This window comes from Aythya ferina (genome assembly GCF_964211825.1).
Source record: "Aythya ferina genome assembly, chromosome: 1".
Lineage (NCBI taxonomy): Eukaryota > Metazoa > Chordata > Aves > Anseriformes > Anatidae > Aythya > Aythya ferina.
This window is the reverse complement of record NC_140296.1, coordinates 101,810,362-101,833,858: the sequence shown is the minus strand read 5'-3', so window position 1 is coordinate 101,833,858 and position 23,497 is coordinate 101,810,362. Positions and strand designations below refer to the sequence as shown.

Here is a 23,497-nt window from a genome sequence, read left to right as displayed (position 1 = left end):
CTCCTGTGTTCCTTGCCACGCTTGGGAGAAAGCTTCCCTCAAGGCTCCATGTCCTCCTGGTGCTGCCAGCAGGTCCGGGATCTTCTATGGTAAGCATCTGCTGTGAACTTGCAAACAGGAAAATTTGTTGCTGCTGGTGCAAATGAAGAAGCCAGAGGTGTCTTGTAGGCACTGTGGGTGTGTGTTAGGCCGTGCTGTGGAGACATCTGGGAAGCCTCTTCAAGTGGGATTAAGCACTGGAGCTTTGTTCTTGTGGATGTGAGCTCTGTTGAGGCCTCCAGGCTACTTTTCCTACGTGTTAGTCAATGCCATTCATAAAACATATCCTAAGATGCTTTTCATAGATGCTTTACAGCTGGTTTTAAGTGTACTTTATGGAGCTGTGGCTAATACCATGTCATAGCATTAAAGAGCACAGGGGGTGGGTGTGTCCACTTTTAGAGAAGTTGGTTTTCAATGTGAAATCAGCAAAGAACTGTTCTAAAACCATAAATTAAGTCTAATTGTGGGCTGGTGCTGAGCCTTTTCTCCCCCAAATCAATGGAATGACTGCCATCAGCCATAAATAATTGAAAAGCGTAAGTGCAATGTTATACTTTAAAGACACTTGAACTATTGTAGAATCAATTTGTCAGGCGATTTTATTTCTATGCATACTTTAATGAGTCACGATCAAAACAGCAATATCGGATCTACTTCCAGACTTAATTCCAGTGAGAAGGAAGTTACAGCCTTGCTTAGAGAATGAGAGGTCATTGATGGGAGGGTAGTCTTTTCATTCAATTTCTGTAGTGAGCATATTTTTTATGAGCTATAATGTTTATTCAGAAGTGCAAATAAACTTTTCCTAGCACAGGACTTGCCAGTATTCTCATTCCCGTCTCTGCTGAGGGACCGGCTGTAGTCTCAGTTCATATGGAGTGCAACGTCAGACCCAGTTTGAACTTTCAGATCTGCTCTTGCCAGAGTTCAGATGTTAAATCTAGCAGATGGTGAGTCTAAGGTTACAGGGATCGACAGCGTGAATTAATGTCAGATCTGCATTTTTCACCCTTGGTGAGATGTTAGCACGGAATTTGCGATGAAGAGAGTGTGGCTCACTTACGGAGCCCTGCAAGAAACCTGTGGCTCTTGATTCTGCTTCTGTATGGAGCAGGGGAGGTAACTTTCTGGTGGTCAGGTGCAAGCAGCAGAGCAGCTTGCTGCCACCCTGCAGGTTTGTGCAGAGCTGTTTGTGAGCCATCCAGGCTCCAGGTAATCCTTGCAGTGCGTGACTGAAGCAAGCAGCGCGTCGCGTGCAGTTGTTTGTGATTTCTGCTCTCCTTCAGCACAGCAGGCGATAAGAAAAATCAGTCTCTCTTGGCTTATGACAAAGAATAAGCAATTTGAACTTAATGCTTTCCGTCAGCATGGCAGTCAATCAGGTCTCATTTAAAGAAAAGCAGCAGGGTCAAACACAGCAGCCTGGCAAAAACACTTGGCAGCATCTTCGCATACCTACTGGCAGATGGGGGAGATTCAGCATAAGCATGACCTGCCCCGTCTAGCACATAATGCTGCCCTTCAGCGATCGGTTTTGCTTTATCTAATTCAACTGGATTTCTTTAAACAGCTAGGAAAGAACTCAGCAGTGCTGTTGACATGCCATTTTAACTATGTTTGCAATCTGGAGTTGCAAGCAGGAGATCATATTCTGGTTTCCTAGCAGGAGAAAAGTAGCCCAATCTTTGTATTGTAGCTCCTAGCTTTATTGATCCAGCATACTTTTGTTTTCTTTTTTTTTCTTCTTTTTTTTTTTTTTCTGTGGACTTATATGTCTGAAAGACTTCAAATACATTCAGTGACAGCTATCACCTATTCTAAGGTAAGGGAGGTTAACCCTGATTACTAGACCCATCAACTGTAATTTGGGGGATAATTCTAGAATATTAGTAGCATATACTAGATTAATAGTGATCTTTTCACCTTCAATGGCTTTGTTCCACTTTCTTCTTTGAAAGGTTATTATCTTTCTGTTAAAGTAATATTTCCTTGTTTTCCATTTCCTTCAAGGCTGTGCGGTATGCTTTGTTTGTAAAGTGATAATGTGTGGTTGTATTATTCCATATTAAGAAAGCACTGGCACATTGCTATACAAGTAGTGCATGTTATGCTAACTCTTCTGTTTTTTTTTATTTTTTTTTTTATAAGATCTTCATTAAGAGTGATAATCTACAGTAACACATGAGCAAGAGCTGATAAAATTAACCTAATGGATTTGCATTAAAATAACTGATAGCTTTTAATTAGACATTATGATTTAAAGCACAGCTTTTCCACTGTAACATAGAACTTCATGATATGTTGCAATTAAAGATAAATCTTTTTTAGGGTTTAGTAATCTTCTTGATGAAAAAGCAATATATTATTAATATCTTGGGTCAAGAGCAAATGTACTAAATACTAAACACAGTAATAGTGTTGTTTTACTTAAGGTTGGAGGGGAGAGAGTGGTTTCATTTGAATTACTTCCTGACAGAAGAAATCCTCCAGGAATCTGCTTCCCTAGATAAAATGTCACTTTGCTATATTGAAGCAGTTATTAATTGAATATTTTATTTTGCTGTGTAAAAAGTCTGGAATGTGTTTTTGAGCTAATCCTCATATGCACGTCTTGCCATGTTGGCATAATCATGATGTTAGGTGGCAATTACAACTTCCGTAAAATAGACATAAATTCATGAAATTTTATTGACTTACACTTAAAAATCAAGCTGGGGTATTTGTTTGGGTTCTGGCCATCAGTGGTAACTATTTGGCACCTTGGTTTAAAACATCATTGTGTTTTGCACAAACAGATAGAAAATACATTGTCACATATTTGTTCCACATGAAAATTGTAAGGCTTTGTATTCTAGCCATGTATACAATTCTTTTTTTCTCATGTACCAAATATCCCCCTCCAGTAGATTAAGAATAAACGTTAGAGAGAAAAATCCAATGTTAATTGTTTAGGATGGAAATAACGCTTTTAAGAAAGGCTGTTTTTCAGTTTTACACTCGGAACTCATCATTTTGCTTTTTCTTTTAACTTTATCTATAGAAAGTATTTTAGCAGTCGTGTAGCTAATGCACCAACTTTACTCCTAGAGCTTGTGCCAGCTTCCCAGCTGTCTCTTCCTAATTCCAAAAACCTCCTATGAAATTAGCTTTTGTCTTCAAATACTCAAACTAAAATTTGGCTGCCTTTTCTAACTATATATTCAGAATGAGGAGGCTTTGTTTCAGTGAGATTATCTTTAAATATTCCCTGTGATTAATTCATTGAATGAAACATTATCGTTCCATTTTGGAACAAGAACAGTGTAAGAAAAACAGTGTGCATTTACTCTTTAACTTGTCTCATTTTTCTCAGCTAGTTAAAAAATGGAGACTAGAATAGATGCGTGTGTATTAATATCTTCAAACTATAGTTCTCTGTTCCTGAAGACATGGAAGCCAAAATTACTCCACTTACAATATTATGTACTAGCACATAGTAAAGTGGAGCATATACCTCATGATATATATTTGAGAGGTTTATTCCTTTGTCCTCTTTTGCATTAATTGATTACTTTGTTCTTTGGTGAAATACAAATAGTAAAATAAATAATTCTGGTCCTATTTACTCAAGCAGCTAAGTGCATTATATGTGAGTAATGCAGACATTATACAAGCAGACATTACACAAGCAGACATTACACATGCATACATGTGAGTAATTACATGTTCGTGTGAGTATGAGACACAGTTTGAACTGATACCAACATGGACAACACAAACACATACACCAGTGCTACTGAGCTGGTTCACATGTGTAAAATACACAAGAGTGTTTTATTTGCATATACTTGAAAATATCAATGTCCAGCTCGAGGGCTGATGGTACAGAAAAAGTCATAGATACATTGTATTTTCCAATACCACAGCTAAATTAAAGAATGAGTAATACTTGTAAGCCAACGTGATGGATCTTTCTGATGCAGCATCCAGGCAGAAGAGGTTTTTCAGAGGTGTAAAGTAAATATAGAACCCAGCTTCCAAGACAGGTCCGAGATGATTCTTTAACTCCTGCTGTTTGTACTTTTTATTTTTTTCTTAAAACACTTCAAATTTAATTTCTGGTTTGAGGTTCGGAGCAGCCTGTGCCAGCATTTAAATGAGCTTACTTTTCACAATCACTTAAGTATCATGTACAAACTCAAATCCTGAAGAAAATAATGAATAACCGTAATGTTTACAGTAATAGAAGTATGTAAATGTAGATTTTTTTTCCCCTTAGAAGTTTAAATTCTATTTCAGATTCCTCTATTGAAAATGTTGTTGTTCACAGAGCAAGTCTTAGTCCCATGTGAAAAAACAAAAAAAAAACAAAAAAACACAAGCGTGGAGTTGAGATTTTGAAATAAAGCAATTATTTCATTTTGATTTAAAATCAGTTTTCTTCAAGGAACAAGCAGAACCAATTTATATGGTAATGAAAAATTTTGAGATGACATTCAGAACCATATTTTATATTTTCCTCTGTAAAAATTGATCATCAGAAGTACCTAGAATGTTTGCACATAAATTTTAATTAGCTTTGCTAACAGCGTTTTGGTAAGTGAGCGTTATGGAAGTTCGTCATGTGGAGCCACTGTAAATCAATGTCCCCATACATGAAAACTATGCTTATCCATTTCTAAGGAAAAGTAACAGTCAACGTCCACGTTGATTGTTTGCAGTATATCACCTTAATGTATTAATTTAAAAGCAAATCAAAAAGCTTTGCTACAGAACTATTCTCCAGGGAGTGATCTACCTGCTTTGTTAGAAATACCTCTTTTTGCATCAGGAAACTAGAATAAGTGTATAAGAAGCTTCAGATGAGAAAACCTGAATTATTCTCCCATGATTATCTCAAAAGAAAGTACAAAATGTAAGGTTTTGGAGAGGGAAGGAACTGGCAACTGTAATCTTTGGTTTAGGGCGCAGAGAAGATGGGGAGTTTTACAGTTGCAGAAGGATGGTGTGAAAATTATAAGCGTCTGAAAACAGAGTTACAGTTTAGACCACTTTATGAACCTGAATTGTGACAAAAGCATGTCCTTTTTAATCTGTTTAGTTTTGCAGATCCAAAGGCAAAAAAATGCATTTTTGGAAGGGGATAGTGAGCCAGTTCCTTAAACAAAGCAAAGCTCACAGTAATGCTATACTGGACAAAAATTATTTGTGATAACAAGTAAAATTGAATTACACAGTGGCAAAAAGTAACTCATCTTTTAATCAGTTTTCAGCAACAGGATTACTATGTGAAGCAAAGACAGCTTTTAATTTTTTGATGCATCATGTAGCCATGTATGCTGCCTGCTGCTAATATCTGTGAAAGTACCATAGCTCATCCATCATAGGCTTTAATTGCTACACTCAGTACCAGTGGAAGGGAAGCAGAATATGGATGGCAGTAATTTTTTCTTAGCCCGAGAAAAGCTGCGGAAGTTCCCATCTCTTCTTCATTGCTCCATCCTCTCAGTTACAGCAGTAGAGCTGAAGATTAAATTGTGGCTTTTTTAAATGAGCACAAGTGATGGGGATATGGAGAGGCATGGGAAGAGCAACTGGCCCAGCAATGGGAGCAACCAGGGCTGTTTTTCAAGCATTGAAGCTGGTTTAAAAATGTGCCTTCACCCCTGAAGCAGGGCTGAAGGAACCCTCCATGGAGGTAAGGTGGTGGTGGACAGTGGTGGCACTGCTGGAAAAGGGGTGACAGCAGCAAGAAGTTTCCTACCCTGAACGAGCAACACGCTTCCCTCAGTGAGGGCAGTGATGGAGCAGTTTCCCTCTCCTGTTCGTCTTCATGTAGGTCATAAACTGTTTGCACAGTAGGCCATTTCTCTCTGTGGTGAAATAATTGCCATTTAGGACTCACTGAAAGCAATCTGGTCGGCTGTGGAGGCTCCACTGCTTCAGTCTTGCTGTTTTTAGAGCTCTACACAGTGGTTTCCAGAATGCGTGTCCAAGTGCATCTTCACGTATATGAATGACTGTAGTTTCCAGAGAGCTAATTCCATGTTATCGCTGGCATCAGTTATTTGATGGACAGTTACCTTCACTTTTGCACGTTATTTGCATATACACAAAGTCTCAGCTCCTATTTCTGTGAGAGCTGTACATGTAGGAAATTTCAGACCAAATACATGAATCATTCCCATCCCGATAACACATAACAGTACAAAATGAAATGTGGCAGACTTTATAGCAACACTAGTATTTTGAGGGAAGCGTAGAAGGTGCTTATGGTGTAGTTAGAGGTCAGGCCGTAGTCAACATGAATTAAGTTATTTTTAAAGAAAGACAGAGATGTTGAGACCTTTGTTTTCTGAAATGACATTTCCTGCCAGCCAGAATTCTCTTGATTATACCTGTCTCTTTAATGTCATGAGTCACTATTCATTTTTAATTGACATCTGGCAGCTCTTCCAAGTCTCTGCAAAGTTAGCTTTGTGTGAGGGTTTGGCTACATAATTGGATGGCAGGTCTAGATGTTATTTGAAAATAAATCTGAGCAACCACTTGTGTACTAAATGTGGTATATAATTAATCTTACGATAGCATGCAATTAATTGTAATTAATGGTCTGCACAATTAAATCTGGTTTGCTTTTTTCTCAAAAATTGCTTGATACAGAACTGTAGGATTTGTAGTATGTCTTTGTTAACTGCAAAAAAAAAATACATTGGTCTGCTTATCTTGGAGCAAATGTAGATGCTCCCTAAAATTGATTCTTAAGATTAGCATATTCATGTACCATATCTATAAATAAATGTGTGTGTAAAATTATACCTGTGTTACATATTTAAGTGCAGACAGGCATCAACTACTGATGACAAATGAATCTCAAATCTATGCAGTAAGCAGCGGTGTTCCCAGGGAGAGCGCAGAGCCGATCACTTGTCAGGACACTCTGCCAGGAGGGATTCTGTGTAGCCAGCATCTTAGAGGTGACGAGTGCACACGGCATTTCCAGTGCCAGTGCACTGATGATTCTCCCCACCATTCAACCCTTGGGGAACTGCCTTTCACAAAATTCACATTCATGCAGAGGATTTAGACGCCTCTAGTGAGCGTGCCAGTTTGTCTGCTGGTGTAGTGTGGGGGATGAAAGCAAAAGAGGGGCATATTGATGATTGATACTATGTGGTTTTGAAATGATGTATATGCATGTTGGAAGATAGAACTTTTTTTTTCCTTTTTTTTTTTTTTTCCTGTTTGGAACATTATTGGTAAAGGGCTGTATGTTTACTTGTGTAATTGGCTGGATTCCAAATTGTGGGCAGAATTTCCTTTATCTTCTGTAATTTGCATGCTTTGTTTTTGTTTTTTCCCTCAGGTTTTTGTGTGTTTCAGGTTATAGGCAAAGACTGTGGCAGCTCACAATAAAAACAAATGCAAGCTGTTTTAATTTTTTTTTTTCCCCTCAGTACATTCACTGGGGATGAGATTTCTTCCCATGGATGGAGTAAAGCTGTGGCACTAATTTTATATATGTGAGCCCTTGAACTATGAATCACAACCCCTGTACCGAGCCGGGTGCAAGAGGGAGTTTCTTTGTCAGTGGTTGTATATAATAATTAGGTGCCTGAAGAGAATTTGTTCTCCTGTATAGCTGGTACATGTTTTGTTTGTTTGTTTTCTTTTACATAAGCTAGGAAAATCAGTCTGGGGGGGTTGCATAGCTACAGGCCAACAGGAAAGAAGCTGGCACCTCATCCCTTCAGATGTTTACCTTCAGGCCTGTGGCTTAGCGGCAAGAGTCTGAACCGCTTCAAAATGTGCCTGCACCATCTCTGGGGTGGTTTTCGGGGGGAAGCATTGAAGTGGACAGTAATTTGGGTTTCCTCTTGAGGTGTTCCTCAGCACACTGGGTAGGTGGAAACCCAGGCAAGGCCGTTTTCATGCTAAATGTGGTTCCTCCGGGTCTCCTCTGACTAGAGGTGTGCTCTGAACAAGCCGAGACGGGTCCCTGCCGCGCGATGATCTCCCGCTGGTACTTTGACGTGGCCGAAGGAAAGTGCGCGCCCTTCTTTTACGGCGGCTGCGGCGGCAACAGGAACAACTTTGACTCGGAGGAGTACTGCATGGCAGTCTGCGGCAGCGTCCGTAAGTGCACCGCCGGCCTCTCGCCGCCTCTCTCTGACCGGCCCCGGCGCTTGGCAGCGGGCCTGGGCTCACACTAACCCTGCTCCTGCCGCCCGCGGTCTGTCCAGCACCTCACTCACCTCTAGGTCCTCGATAGCCTCTTGCTAACCCAGCATGGTAGCGGGCACCTTCTCTGCCCTCTAGACAATCTTGTAGATGGCTGGCAGAAGCCTAACATTTCTGTAGACCAGGCCTTTGTGCTCACTTTGTCTTCATCTTCTGTCAAAGCTCACTAACACCTTGTGAGTCCCTGTTTCTGCATGTGCAATGTTTCTACTGGAAAAAAAAAAGAATTTTAGGGAAGTCTCAGGTAAGTTTAAAAATAGCACTTAGTTTGTACATTGTATTTTCATGTATTTCTTTTTCATCAAAGCAGTATAAGCTCATCAGAATATCAGACAATTTATTTCCAGCCTTGAAAGACATGATTCCTTTTTTTTTTTTTTTAATTTTGATTGAATACGTATGTGTTTTTGCAAGGAAAAAGGTGAGTTACCATTTGATATTTAGGTTTCCTGACAGCCATGATGTGCACAAATGTAAATAATGTCCCACTTGCTTTGTTTAACACACCACATTTTTTAATGATTACTTTCCATAAAGAAAGTGCATTTGTGCTGTGGTTTTGGTTTGAGAAAGTTGGTTTTGCCCATAGCAGAATACTGCAGCTGGTCCATCAGGCACTGGATTCAGCAGCTGCATTTCATTTTGGAGAGCACTCGTGAAGGCAGGATTACTACTCCAGCCCTCCGGACATGTTTCATCTTCGCTTCTTGTAGAGCTGCTCAGAGCTCCATGGAGGGATGAGGAGGAAGACTAGATGAATGGGCAGGAGTGATCAGCTTCTGCAACACCAGATGTAGCAAGGAGAGAAGAAATAAGCTACATATGTAGCTCCTAGAAGAAATATGCTGCATGTTGGAATTAGATCTATAATGTATTTGCTAAAAGAACTACATTTTGAACTGCTAAGTTCCTGTCCTAAGTAAGGCATTTTTAGAGCTGAATAACATGGTTTGTCTTTCTGATTGTGAACTCTGTAACAGGCAAGAAAAAGTAGGACTTTGTAACAAAAGTGAATTTAGGGCAGAAGTGGAAAGAAGAAAATCTTAATGAAGGAATGTTTCTGTAATTAAATAGCAGGTATGTGATACTAATGGGCAGTCGATCTGTACACATGGAAAAAGGAAAGAAAAGTCAACTGAAGATAACTGGTCGAGCAGATTAGGGGCATGAAAAAATTCTGCAGTGAGAAAGGTGTTGAACAATAACTCTGGAAAAGCCACTTGACCTCTGGCACATTTAGTTTTAGGTAGCTGAGATGGGGCTGTATTTATTCTTTATTCTTATGACCAGCAGAATTTGTAAAGGACAGGTGCTTTTTTAGTCATCTGTAGGTGAGTATCTTGCTTAATAGGATCAAAGGCGAGTTTCATGCTTAAATGGTGATTGGATCAAAGACAATACGATAGCCATCAAAACTAACAATGGAAAATAACTGATAAACTGAAACTTCTGTTACTTTACATGTGGAAGTATTCCCAGTTAGCAAGTGAACTGGGAGTGAACTAGATTTACATTCACATTTCGCTCTGGAAAATTCATGAGTCTTGGCTTGGTCCCTAAGAGGCAAGTGAAAGGCACCAACCTCTTATACTGTATCTTGCTCCTGCGACAGTACCTGTTCCTTTGCCCAGTGGACAAATTGCCTTGCCAACAAGGTAGGATTGAAAAAAAACAGCTATTAGTCTTTTGTGCTGTGCACTTTACTTTTATGGTAAATAGAAGAACTTCTAAAAGGTGCGTACACTTCTGTTCTGGTTGGCAAAAGTATGTATTTTCATATACCCGATGGGAGTTAAGAATTATTACCACCTTTGTCAGCATTACTAAAAATTTAAGAACACTTTTGTGGAGGCTGGACAATAGCATAAATAAGGACTTTAAGTAGATCCTGACTCATTCAAGATTGCGATTTTGTTAAAACTTTCAGTTTTTACAGATTTGTTTTGGCTCCTGCCCTTCAAGCTGAGCCATATGGATGCATTTCTTTGTCCAAATCCTGTAGTGGGACTCTGTGCTGACTCAGAGGTCTCCTAATATAGCGCATCTTGCATACAGAGCTGCAGTTGCTCACCCAGCACTTCAAATCATAGTTTCACTTCTGGCATTCATAGCACTGTGAAGTTATTACATACAGGGAAAGGTGTTGCTGACTAAAGAACAGTCACATCACGAAACAGAGAGTTATTCTCCCATAGTTAAACCTGAAATGATGACTATAATTTGTTGCACTGATAATGCAGTGACGTTGCTTGTCGTATACAAGTTGTGGGTAAAATTACAGCACTTACTGCTTTTACCAGTAAACTGCAGAGTCTGCTCTAGGATGAAAATGAGACTGCTCAAATGCAAGTCCTAAGAACCTTGTAATCTTTTTACAGAAAATCATTCTGCTACAAGGGATGACCTTGTCCATGATCTTAAAAAGAATATTATAGATTGAATCAAACTTGGAAATTAGATTGTCTTCCTTTTTCAAACTTGTTTCTTGGCAGCATAAGTTGTACAGTCTGTGCCCATGCTGTTTGAGAGGATAAATGATCTTCTCTTCTAAGACTGGCAATTCTTCCACGGCATGTGACATCGGAAATGAAAAAAGAAACAACTTCTAAATTAGTCTTATGGCATGTCCATTAGGATATTCACAGAATCACAGAATTGTCTAGATTGGAAGAGACCTCAAATCATCGAGTCCTCTGACCTAACACTAACAAGTCTTCCACTAAACCATATCGCTAAGTTCAACATCTAAACGTCTTTTAAAGACCTCCAGGGATGGTGACTCCACCACTTCCCTGGGCAGCCCATTCCAATGCCTCACGACCCTCTCAGTAGAGAAGTTCTTCCTAACATCCAACCTAAAACTCCCCTGGCGCAACTGTAGCCCGTTCCGCCTCGTCCTGTCACCAGGCACGTGGGAGAACAGACCAACCCCCACCTCGCTACAGCCTCCTTTAAGGTACCTGTAGAGAGCGATAAGGTTGCCCCTGAGCCTCCTTTTCTCCAGGCTGAACAAACCCAGCTCCCTCAGCCTCTCCTTGTAGGACTTCTTCTCCAGACCCCTCACCAGCTTCGTTGCCCTTCCCTGGACTCTTTCGAGCACCTCCATGTCCTTCTTGTAGTGAGGGGCCCAAAACTGAACACAGTACTCGAGGTGCGGCCTCACCAGAGCCGAGTATAGGGGGACAATCACCTCCCTAGCCCTGCTGGTCACACTGCTTCTTATGCAAGCCAGGATGCTGTTGGCCTTCTTGGCCACCTGAGCACACTGCTGGCTCATATTTAGCCGACTATCAACCAATACACCCAGGTCCTTCTCTGCCTGGCAGCTCTCCAACCCCTTGTCTCCCAGCCTGTAGCTCTGCTTGGGGTTATTGCACTTGGCCTTGTTGAACTTCATGCAGTTGACCTCAGCCCATCGGTGCAGCCTATCCAGATCCTCCTGCAGAGCCTTCCTACCCTCGAGCAGATCGACACGCACCTAGCTTGGTGTCATCTGCGAACGTACTGAGGGTGCACTCGATGCCCTCATCCAGATCATCGATAAAGATAGTAAAGAGGACCGGCCCCAGTACCGAGCCCTGGGAAATGCCACTAGTGACCGGCCTCCAACTGGATTTGACTCCATTCACCACGACTCTTTGGGCCCAGCTACCCAGCCAGTTTCTAACCCAACGAACTGTACGCCAGTCCAAGCCATGAGCAGACAGTTTCTTGAGGAGAATGCTGTGGGAAACGGTGTCAAAAGCCTTGCTGAAGTCAAGGTAGACCACATCCACAGCCTTTCCCTCATCCACCCAGCGCGTCACTTGGTCATAGAAGGAGATCAGGTTTGTGAAGCAGGATCTGCCTTTCATAAACCCATGCTGACTGGGCCTGATCACCTGGTTGCCCTGTAAGTGCCACATGATGACACTCAAGATAATCTGCTCCATGAGTTTCCCTGGTGCTGAGGTCAAACTGACAGGACTGTAGTTTCCTGGGTCTACCCTCCGGCCCTTCTTGTAGATGGGCGTCACATTTGCTAGCCGCCAGTCAACTGGGACCTCCCCCGATAGCCAGGACTGCTGATAAATGATGGTAAGCAGCTTGGCCAGCTCCTCTGCCAGTTCTCTCAGTATCCTAGGGTGGATCCCATCTGGCCCCATCCACTTGCATACATCCAAGTGCCGTAGCAGGTTGCCAACCATTTCTTCATGGATAGTGAGGGCCACATCCTGCTCCCCATCCCCTTCCAGCAGTTCAGGGTACTGAGTATCCAGAGAGCAACTGGTTTTGCCACTAAAGACTGAGGCAGAGAAGGCATTAAGCACCTCTGCCTTTTCCTCATCTTTTGTAACTAAGTTCCCCCCCCACATCCAGTAAAGGCTGGAGATTCTTCTTAGTCCTCCATTTTGCGTTGATGTATCTGTAAAAACATTTTTTGTTGTCTTTGACAACAGTAGCCAGATCAAGCTCCAGATGAGCTTTGGCCTCTCTAATTTTGTCCCTGCACTGCCTCGCAACATCCTTATAGTCCTCCCAAGTGGCCTGCCCTCTTTTCCAAAGATTGCAAACCCTCTTTTTCCTGCTATGCTTGAGCCACAATTCTCTGTTCAGCCAGGCTGGTCTTCTTCCCCACCAGCTCATCTTTGGGCACGTGGGGACAGACCGTTCCTCCGCTATTAAGATTTTCCTCCTGAAGAGCGCCCAGCCTTCCTGGACTCCTCTGCCCTTCAGAACCGCCTCCCAAGGGACTCTACCAATCAGCGTCCTGACCAGATCAAAGTCAGCCCTCCAGAAGTCCAATACAGTGGTTTTACTGGTCCCCTTTCTGGCTTCTCCAAGAATGGAGAACTCTACCATTTCATGGTCACTCTGCCCAAGACAGTTTCCAACCACCACATCTCCCACCAGTCCTTCTCTGTTTGCAAAGAGAAGGTCTAGTGGGTCACCTCCCCTGTTAGACTCACTAACCAGCTGCGTCAGGAAGCCATCTTCCACGCTCTCCAGAAACCTCCTAGACTGCTTTCTCTGAGCTGTGTTGTGCTTCCAGGATATGTCAGGGAAGTTGAAGTTCCCCACAGGAACAAGCGCTGATGATTTCGCAATTTTTGTCAGCTGCCTGTAGAACTCCTCATCAGCCTCCTCATCCTGGTTTGGCGGTCTATAACAGACCCCCACCAGGATGCTTCCCTTGTTGGCCTTCCCGCTGATCCTAACCCAAAGGGACTCAACCTTATCATTCCCAGCCTCGAGTTCTACAGCACTGAAAGACTCTCTGATATAGAGAGCCACACCACCACCCCTTCTGTTCTGCCTGTCCCTTCTCAAGAGCCTATAGCCAGACATTGCAGCACTCCAGTCATGAGAGTGGTCCCACCACGTTTCCATGATGGCAACCAAGTCATATCCTGCCTGCCGCACGATGGCTTCCAGCTCCTTCTGTTTGTTGCCCATGCTGCGTGCATTAGTGTAGATGCACTTCAGTTGGGCCATTGCCTTCTCTCCCAGCCTTGCCATTGTTCCCCCAGGCACAGCTCTAACAAGCCTTGTTTCAGCCCCGTCCCCCTTCTTACCTGGTTTAAAGCCCTGCCAATGAGCCCTGCCAGCTCCTGGCCTAGGATCCATTTTCCCCTTAGAGATAGGGACCCGTCTGCGACCATCAGGCCGGGTGCCAAGTAATGCGCCCCATGGTCAAAAAAAAACACAAAATTTCTATGTTGGCACCAGCCTCTGAGCCACGTGTTTATCAGGTGGGCTTTCCGTGTCCTCTCTGTACCCCTCCCTGCCACCGTAGGGATGGACAAAAACACCACCTGCACTCCCGCTCCATCCACTAACCGTCCCAGTCCCCTAAAGTCCCGTTTGATGGACTACTCCACAAGTCTATCTCGCGCTCACACTCCCTGATATCCCTCAACCTCTCCACCTCCTCCTTGAGTTCTGCCACCAGGCGGACCAGGTCGTCCACCTGCTCACACCTCACGCACACAGTCTCTGCCCCCCGCAGGTGGTAGCAACAGGCTCAGGCACTCCCTGCACCCGGAGACCTGAACTGCCACAGTGTTGATCGGGCAGTTGGTCTGGGTGTGTACAGACTTCCAGGAGAGCGCACTGTGCCTGGTGTACACCATTGCAGCCTAGCTAGCGGCAGGCCGCCCTTAGAGGAGGTGTTGGTATGGGCGGGGGGAACGCTCTGCCCTGCCCGCGTCAACTGCCGCGCCTCTCCCTGCTGAGGCGCCACGCGCTGTGTGCCCGTCCTGGTGGCCGCACTCCCTAGGGGCAGGTTATGAACGGCCGGGGAGGGGGCGCTGCTGGCCCCGCTACGCCTCGTTCTTGCCTCGTTCGCCTCCCTCGCGAGGGCTGCCGGGTCCTGGCGGCTCCCTTGAGTGGGCTCGGTGCTGGAAAAATCAGCCCTGCCTGTCCAATCCCTGCTCCGCTGCAGAACACGTCTGCCCTGGAGCCAATCGCCTTGGCATCCGAGGCGATCGGCTTATCATTCATATGAGCCCAGAATATTCCTCTTTTCTCTGTCATGGAAGTGCATTTTTTCTTACGTTCAATTCAATAAAACGATACCACATTAGCATTTGTTTTCTTTTCATTTGTGTCTTGGTTTACTTTGGGAATCCTATTTTTGGTCTGTTTTCTTCATTTTCTTCAGTAGTTTCTCAAGCAGCTTCTGAGTCTAGAGCGTATGCTTTCCAAGCTACCTTAGCTATCTTCTTGTTGATGTATTTTCATTTGATCTATGCACCTCTTACTTCTGTTCTTAAAATACTTTGGTTTCATCTGCTGTCTCAGTATCACCCTGCTGTTTCTCATAATCCTTCATCATTTTGCTGAATAGAAATAGCAATTAAAATTATTAGAAGTCATGAATATGATACGGTTCAGCACTTAAGTTAGATTTTGTCTTTGAAACTAGTCCAATGTTGCTGAAAATGATGGATTGAGTTAACTGATTATAGGAAGTCTTGGACCTGCAATCTCATTGAAGAAAAGGTAAAAGCAGTTCAGAAGACTTTCAGTCTCAGTATCTAGGCCACCCCTCTTCTTTCCTGGCCTTTTTTCTTCTCTTTGTCACCCTTAATTTAATATTTTTATTTGGTCTTTATGCTCCTCCCTCCCCCAACTATTTGCATTCATGATTATTTATTTGCCCTGACATTTACCTCTTTTCTCTCCATTGTTGCTCTGCAGTGTTCTGTAAAAATCCAGTGAGCTTCTCTTAGGCAGGATACAAGATGGAACCTAAAAACTTGCCTTCCCTTGGTCAGGGCATAGTTTTGCAGGATAAATGAGTTAGAGTGTACAGAGAGTAATAGGAAATAGCAGGCAATGATTGTGTTTCTCTTGATAGTGGCCAAAGGATGAAAGGGTAGAATACAAGTTTATATTTCTTGTAATGTGCTGAAATTGGAGTGAACCCAAATCCGAGAAGTTTCCATTGTCAAGAATACCAATATACTATGAATACTGAAAATACGGATACTGAATACTAATATCCTGAACACAGTCTACAGGAAAAAAAAAATATCATGTTTTATTCTGCTTCCTTGCTGAAGTCTGATAGCCTTGATCTGAAAAGGTGGTTCTGTCAGGTTGTACAAAGCCTTAGACTCTCTTTGCTATCAATGAATTTGACTGATGCTCTGAGGTCTGACAAAAATAACTTGTCTGTTGGGTAGGAGCTACTGCTGTCAAATTTTCCAATTCATCATGCAGCAACACTGGAATTGATGTATAATTGCCCTAGAAGTAGAAGGCTTTAAACATCTTGTTACCAGTTCGTTTAGCCTGCCAGACCACATGCTCTCTCTCTATTGATTTTTAATAAGGATGTTCGATACTGTCTACAGTTTCTATTCAATTTAAGGAGTCAAGCTTCTTCTGTGTGACTGGCCATAATGACTTCTTTGAATTCATTAGCATCTATCAGATGGTTAATTGAGATTTAATGACCACAAAAAGGGTATGTATTGACAAGAATAAGCAGATGATAAAGTGCTATTACTGAAGGTATTAATTGTCTTATTGTCATAATAAAAAGTAATCTACTGTAAGATTTTTTTTGCTTGTCCTCTTGATTGTTGTTAGTTAAACAACCTTAAAGCTACGGAAAATGTAAATCTTTTAGAAACTATTTTGATATGATGTTAATGTTCCAGTCTTAACTTGGATGTGCACGGAGCTTCAGAGCTCTTAAATGTGCTTAGTTTAACAGCTGTTGTGTACAACACTGCTCTCTTCCAGATCCTGTAGCAGTGATATGGTAAATTAAGAATGCAATGGAACTCTTGCTGCAATATTTGCATTTTTTCTGCATCTAAAGCTGAAGGAAACTGTACTCTGGTGGCACAGTCAGTTTTTGAAAAGTTTGACATATCATTGAAATGACCTTTGATAAAACAGGGTGTGTTTTATTATTGCACTGAATTCCCACGTCTAACAACAGAGGGAGTCGATAGGATCCAGTGTTAGTAACCTCTTCCACCTTCCCTGTGAAAGGTAATAGTAAGTTCAAATGTCAACCAGTGCTCTTATTTTTGTTATCTTACAGCATGATCACAGATTTTGTGGAGTGAATTTAGGTAAAACAGGATTTCTTTTCTAGACTAAATGCTGGAAGCTTACAACCTTGCTAAATCTTTTGGTGGTTGGTAAGTGGCAAATACTTTATTTCAATTTCAAGTGGAAAGTATGAAGAGAAACTAAAAGCTACAATTTAATAATATACATAAAATGTCACACTAGATATAAAAATAATTATGCACAAGATTAAGACCAATATGAAGGATCCATTCTTACTGTTCTTCATATACATGTAGGCTAACTTCACCTTGACTTCTGACTGGTACCAGTCTGTCCCTGGTAATTAATGAGACCAACCTTAATGCTTTTACAGTTCATGCTCTTAAGTGAGGGAAGAATACGTGACCTCTAGCACTTTGCATCATCCAGTTTAATTTCTCTTCTTAGGTAGTGTGTATAACAGTTTGCACCCTTCAACAGCAGAGACATATAAGATGATATTCCAATCATTTCCTGTTGTCGGTAATTTCCTTTATCCATTTGCTACTTGTTCGGGATCTTGACATCTTTCTAATTAACAGGAAATAAAAAGCTTTGGCAGCTAAACTTGCATGCCAACTTCCAGAGCATGTCATAAGTGATAAGGCATTAGAGTGCTGCAGGGCATTCAAGTAAGCAGAGTGGTAAAATATACCCAATTGTTAGGAAGGATGTTTTAATCCTCTGTCTTATTTACTGGGTGATTGCTTGTTTTATCTGTACAACTTCAGAGATCACTCAACCTTTGAGGTCAGGTATGGGGCTTAAGACAGAAAGCAGGCCACATGTAAAGCACGTTCATCTGAACTAGATGATACTGCCCTTTCACTGTTCTTGAGGTTTATGGGGAAGCTGGCAGGCCTAGGCCTATAAAAGCAGTAAAGCTTGCAACTTGCTTCATGCCAGGAATGTGTCTTTCCGACAATGCACTTAGTGCTGGAAAATATTCATCACAGCAACTAGCTGCAATACTGATTTGTCACAGCACTACTGGAGATATAACTTAAAATACAGAAGTGTAGAGCTAACATTTCAAATTCTAAAAATCCATACCTCTTAAGTAGTGCGATTGCAAGAGAGCATTTCACATGAGTATGAAGTTTTTTATGTGAATGACTAAAAAAAACAAAACCAACAAAAAGAAATGATTGCAATTACAGTATGCCAGTCACACTATGACAACCTGTTGCTTTATCATAAAGTCTCTTTGTATTCAATTGTCTTACTGCTTCCCAAATTAGCAGTAAAGAGGGCATTACTTCTCAAGACTTCGCATAAATGTGTCCCTGTCCCACCATCTCCAGCATGAGTTGCCTGTATCTGCTGTGCTTTATTTTCTCTGGCATGAAAACTGTACTGAATCGTGCATCTTGATGAAGATGAGGCCAATTCCAAATAGTGTAGATGAAATCTTAAGAAAAACATATTTTTTGCAGTTTATTGTGAGTGCCTGACATTTGTCATTTAGTGCCTAGGAGCTATAAATGGATGAATTCCAATATCTATTTAAATTGTAAATTCTGACTACCACCTTCAGGGAATGGAAATGATTAATTCCTGTTACCAGTTTCTTCTTCTATACAAATTCATAATTATATTTCAGCCTTGAACCATCTGTGGAGCCAGTGTTGAGCTGCGCCTTTTTAAAAGAGCAATGGGATAAAGTTTAGGGTTCAAAAGAAAAATATTGTAAATGTATCTAAACAGTTTTTTTGTTTGTTTGTGTGTTCTTTTGTACTCCATGTACAAAACTTGCTATCTCTTGGTTACAACCACGGCAGAAGGCATGTTCAGGAGAATACTCTTTTGTTGTATTTATTCACAGCATTCTGATTTGATGTAACATGAATAATTGCATGCTTTTTTTCCTGATAAGTGCTCAGATTTATGGTGACAAATCAGAAGAGAGTGACCTTGAAGCAGTGTGTTGCAAAGATGTTTGAGAGGCTGTCAAGAGACTGTTTGCTCTGGGGACCTTCTCCCAGGCACAAGAGGTAGCAAAAGAGGACGGGTCCTCATTTCAAAATTCAGCCACTGCCTAATGGGATTTGACTAGCTGTTGGAAGCTGGAGTTCTTGGCTCTCAGGGAGTGAGAATCAGACTTCACTGTTGAGTGAGGGTAATCACGGGCAATATGAAGGGAAGAAAGAAAGAATAGACCTGAAGATACATTGAAAGTTGACACAAGCTCATTATTTTGCACAAGATGGAAGAAAAGAAATGAATCAAAGAACACAAAGCAGGGAAGTGATCTGAGCAATTAATGGCTGAGATGAGCGTTGAATAGATATGAGCAACACAAAATTGCATTTGTCAGGGCTGGTGAAAAGGAAGTTGCAGTCATGGAGATGCAATGAAAGGATGAATGCCAAGTTATATCTGTACATGGATAGGAAATGTGTCTCAAAGTTCTGATGCAGAAGGACTCTAATATGAGAAAGTTTAATTTAAACCTAGTTTAAATTCCCTAGTGGCAAGTATCAACCATAGTTAAAATAATAGATAAGACACAATATGACTATGATATTTTTTTTCTCTATGAGAAGTCTCCATGAAGGACTTCATTAAACTGTCTTTCAAGCTGCCTGTTGTTTGGATACCATCATTATTTAAATAAAATTGTAACACATCAATGAGAGATACAAGCAGTCTTTGCAAAGTAAAGTTCAAAAGGGAGTATAACTTTTAAACATGATGTGATTTTTCCACCCTGAGACAGTTAATTGCATTTTCAGGCCAAGTTTGTTACATTGACTTGTATTTGTTCTTTGAGTAGTAATGCAAGTTATGAATTATTACAGAAATGATACTCAGTCTTTGATGAGAAAGTAGCTTAGCCTTGATGGGCAGTAAGGACAATGAGAAGACCCAACTATTAAGAAAGGAAGGAGCATCCCTCTGGAACATTGGGTGGGATTGGCTTCTCTTTCATATGTTAACTCTCTTCATGTCACGTCTGCCTGGAATCTCTTTTAATTTAATTAGTAGACATTTTTAAACAACATGAATTCTAATCCACTTTAGGAACATTCATCTAATTTAACAAACTTTTGGAAAATGCATCTTGAAAAGGAAGCAGAAGTAAAGTTTGAGACCTGCTGGTCCTTTATAATGTTCAAAATGTGAACCCTGGGCATACAACTATTACTATTACAGAGCGCTTTTTTAATTCAGTACCAAGATGCATATATTTTTTTTCTGACAGCAGAATACATTTCTTTTTCTCTAGTCTGTTAGCTTGTTTTATATCTTCTGATTTCCCACTATTGTAGTCAAAACTCCTTAGTTTTTATGAAGAATGCTTTACATCCAAAGACTTCTGAGGTATCTTAAAGATAATCCTCAAAACACAACAAGAAAGCAATGTACGAGATAAATAAAACCTAGCGGAGTAGTTGTGATCAGGCTGAGTGATGAATATGTAGTTGAAAAGGATGGGCCTTAATGTCAATGAAAATCTTAATGGGAGTTTGTATTATGGAACATCTCTGCTGAAAATAAAAAAGTGGGCAGCTGGAGTTGGGTGACCTGAAGGACAGGAATTACATGCCCTGAACATAATCAGCACAGTTCACTCTGCAATTAGCTTCCAAGCAGGGAGACGTGCTGATGAGTCGCAAGGCGAAAGATCTGGCTCTCAGAACTTAACCTCAAAGTATCGAGCAATTGTGAAGATTGGTGATGGAGGATATTGAAAAGGTTTGTGTAAGCATCCAGAAGCTCTTACCCAAGCTTCAGAATGCTCCCTCTCAGACCTTGGGTTATGGTCATGTCTCTTACAATTCATGATAAGTAGGTTGTTGAGGCGCCTGGTAGCATTACAGATGTGATTGCAGGAATTTCTGGAGTTAAGAGGCTGTCTCATAGCTTAAAAGTGAAAAGCTAAATTGTAGATTTGGGACTTGCCAGAAAGTGCCTGAAATGGAAAAGGTGGAGATAAAAACATGGGAAAGGGTTTTTGGAAGAAAGAGTTATCTTAGAGGCCGGTGATAGCCAAGTGCCAGTGCTGCAGGTTCTGCCTCCCACCAGTCAACGCAATGAGGTGATGCAAACACTTGAAGCACAGCACTGCTGTTTATTTCTCTCCCAAAAATCACGATAAGAAACAAGCATCAACAACAACCTGCCACTCATAGGTAAAATAGTAAAGCTGGGGGCATGTCTGGTTTTCATTCTCACATTTCATTCCTCTCTTCTTTGTAGGAGGAACTCTGCCCTTGCCTTTTTTTCTTGCTTTAATTTTAGACAGGATTCAGGAAGTGATCTTGGTGAAATAATGTATGAAGTAATTAAAAGTGGGAAAGTGTAACTGTACCTGCTGGTCCTCCAGCTTAAAGTGCTAAGAAGGGCAATAATTGTCCATATTTATAATTCAGTAAGTTATAATTTATGTATAGTATAGAAATACACTTATTGGTCCATGCCCCAGTATTGATCTCGGTACCAAAAAGCATACTAGTTTGACATGTGCTTCAAGTAATTAAATTGTATTAACCAAGCATAACTTCACAAAGCTCATCCTGATCCACCCTTTACCCTACATATACAATAATGATAATCTGCTCATATCTTATGTAACCCTTTCCCAGCCTTCATTTGTCCTGTATCGTTCAGTAATTTGTCCGTTGTGTAATAAAAAGGTAATCAGCATTTTCCTTCGCTGTTGTGTAGTCTGTTTGTGGGTGTTGCTACCCTGCTGTAAGAGGAGTAGCTTATTCACAAAGGCATTGGTACACTGTCTTGTAAAACTGTTCATTTCACAACAGCAACCCTTACTGCTAAAGATACTCCGTAAGCACTTGTGACTGTCAGAAGTACTATAATTAGTTGTGATCTTAGTCAACAACTGAAAGCTTTGATCTTAATCCTTCATTAGTGAGGCAGCTACGTACGCGAAATGCAGAAGCAGTGAATGTGCATGCACTGGATCCCACAGTGTAGTCAGGTAATGCTCTCCTTACAAATGGCTTCCTGTCTTTCGTGCAGCAGCCACTGTCACTCAGGAAGGGGGCATCTGCCAACCCTTCCACTTTAGATGAGCATGGTGAGTGATCGGTTTTTCTTTCACCGGAGATGCTGATGTGGATTATTTTTATACATCACGGTAAAACCCAGAATCTGGGGGAAAATGTAGTTGCCTTTTTTTTTTTCCTGGTCTTCTGATATTAGTAATTGTTAATGAACAAATAGTGTAGAGCCTAATTTGGCTTTGTTATTGAGCCTGTGTCTCCAGGAATGTTAGTACTTGTAAGTGTAATAAAAAAAAAAATAAAAAAAATAATTGTTTGGGAATTGGCAGGTAAAGTGAGTGCAAGGATGAAGGAAATGTTATCTGATAGCCATTTCTTCCACAGCTGTCAACACGTGCTTTTTGATCAGTCTTCTTGCAGCACTAGAACTAGTTACATTATAAAACAGACAATGCATAGAAAATGAAACCTCCTTCAAAGAGCCCATGTGGTCAAAAACTGACATCAAGCTGCAGATTTTTAAGGAATCCTTACACGTAACTGATGTCTGAACAAATGTTCCCAATTTACTATGAGAAAACATGCAACACATCCATAGAAATAAAACTCCCAAACGTACTGGAAAGGAAATGGTAGGTTTTATGCCAACAGCCATAAAGACATTTTAAAATGTTTCTCCTTTATTGCAGAAGAAGGGAGGCCCAGTTTTTCTGTAAGTCTCTTTTGGGGCAGTGGGCTGCCAGTTATTGTTACGTTGGAATCGCAAGGCTTTTAAACACGCTGTAGGTAGTTACACTTTTAAAAAAACAGATGGGGAACTTCTCACATAATCATTTGTAGGCTTTATAAATACAGGGCGCAAAGTCTTGCAGGGCTTTGTGTTTTTAAGAGCTGAATATTTTATGTCAGAGAAATACTTGTGATTTCAAATTACGTAGATGGCTAACTTGCTCATAAGAGAACTGCTCCAGAATATAAACAGAAGACAAAACTGTGTATGATCATTTCATCTTACCTTTTAGTATTTTCCTAAACAATGATGCTGAACTTCCTTTTAATGAAAATTGTATCTTTTTTTGGTTTTTAAGCATTTAAATGTTATCTCTGCAGTTTGAGATGTGGTCAGTGTTGGTAAGTTGGACTCTGCAGGCATAACCTACATGTGTGACAGATCCACACAAACACTCCAGCAGTGGTACATGGGCACGAGGCACTGCATGGTGCTTGGTGCCCGGCTCTGGACGTGCCAGAGTGCACAATGGAGAACCACATCCAGCCTTTGGCCAGCGATCTCCCTCTTGTGTTTTGCAGAAGATCAGGAGTAATTGCTTTCTCCTCCTAGCCACTATCGCGCGTCGTTAGCATTAGCATCCTCAGCGTTAGCTCAAGGGAGCCCGTTGCAGGTGGATGTCAGTGTATCTCCCGCATCCCTTCCAGCATTCCTGGATGCAGTCTGGCTCTCCCAGGCATCCAGCTCTGCTGCATTTAACATGCAGTCAGTCTTTGTTTGATTTGGTTGTGCTCTCTGGGCTCCCACTAGGAAACTTGTAATTCTTATTTTCCAGTGTTGATGCGGTTCCAAACAGCCATTTGCGAGCCTTGCTTTCCCAAAGTGCCTGCTCTTGCTCTGAAGCAGAGGAGCTTCCCTGGAGATCCACGGTTGTTTGCTAGGCTGGTGGTGCTCCAGGCACACGCTTGCTGATCCTATAACC

General features: G+C 41.4%; 1 protein-coding gene across 4 annotated transcripts in view; it reads left to right on the top strand.

Annotated features, from left to right (window-relative positions):
* Positions 1 to 23,497, top strand: part of APP (amyloid beta precursor protein) — a 213,164-nt gene that overhangs the window by 117,316 nt on the left and 72,351 nt on the right. For 2 of the 4 annotated variants that reach the window (XM_084531056.1, XM_084531055.1), the window contains exon 7: positions 7,990 to 8,157. The exons of the other annotated variants lie outside the window; for them this stretch is intronic. In XM_084531056.1, the coding sequence (XP_084387182.1) occupies positions 7,990 to 8,157 (168 nt within the window). The remainder of the gene's footprint in view (positions 1 to 7,989; positions 8,158 to 23,497) is intronic. 4 annotated transcript variants of the gene reach the window in all.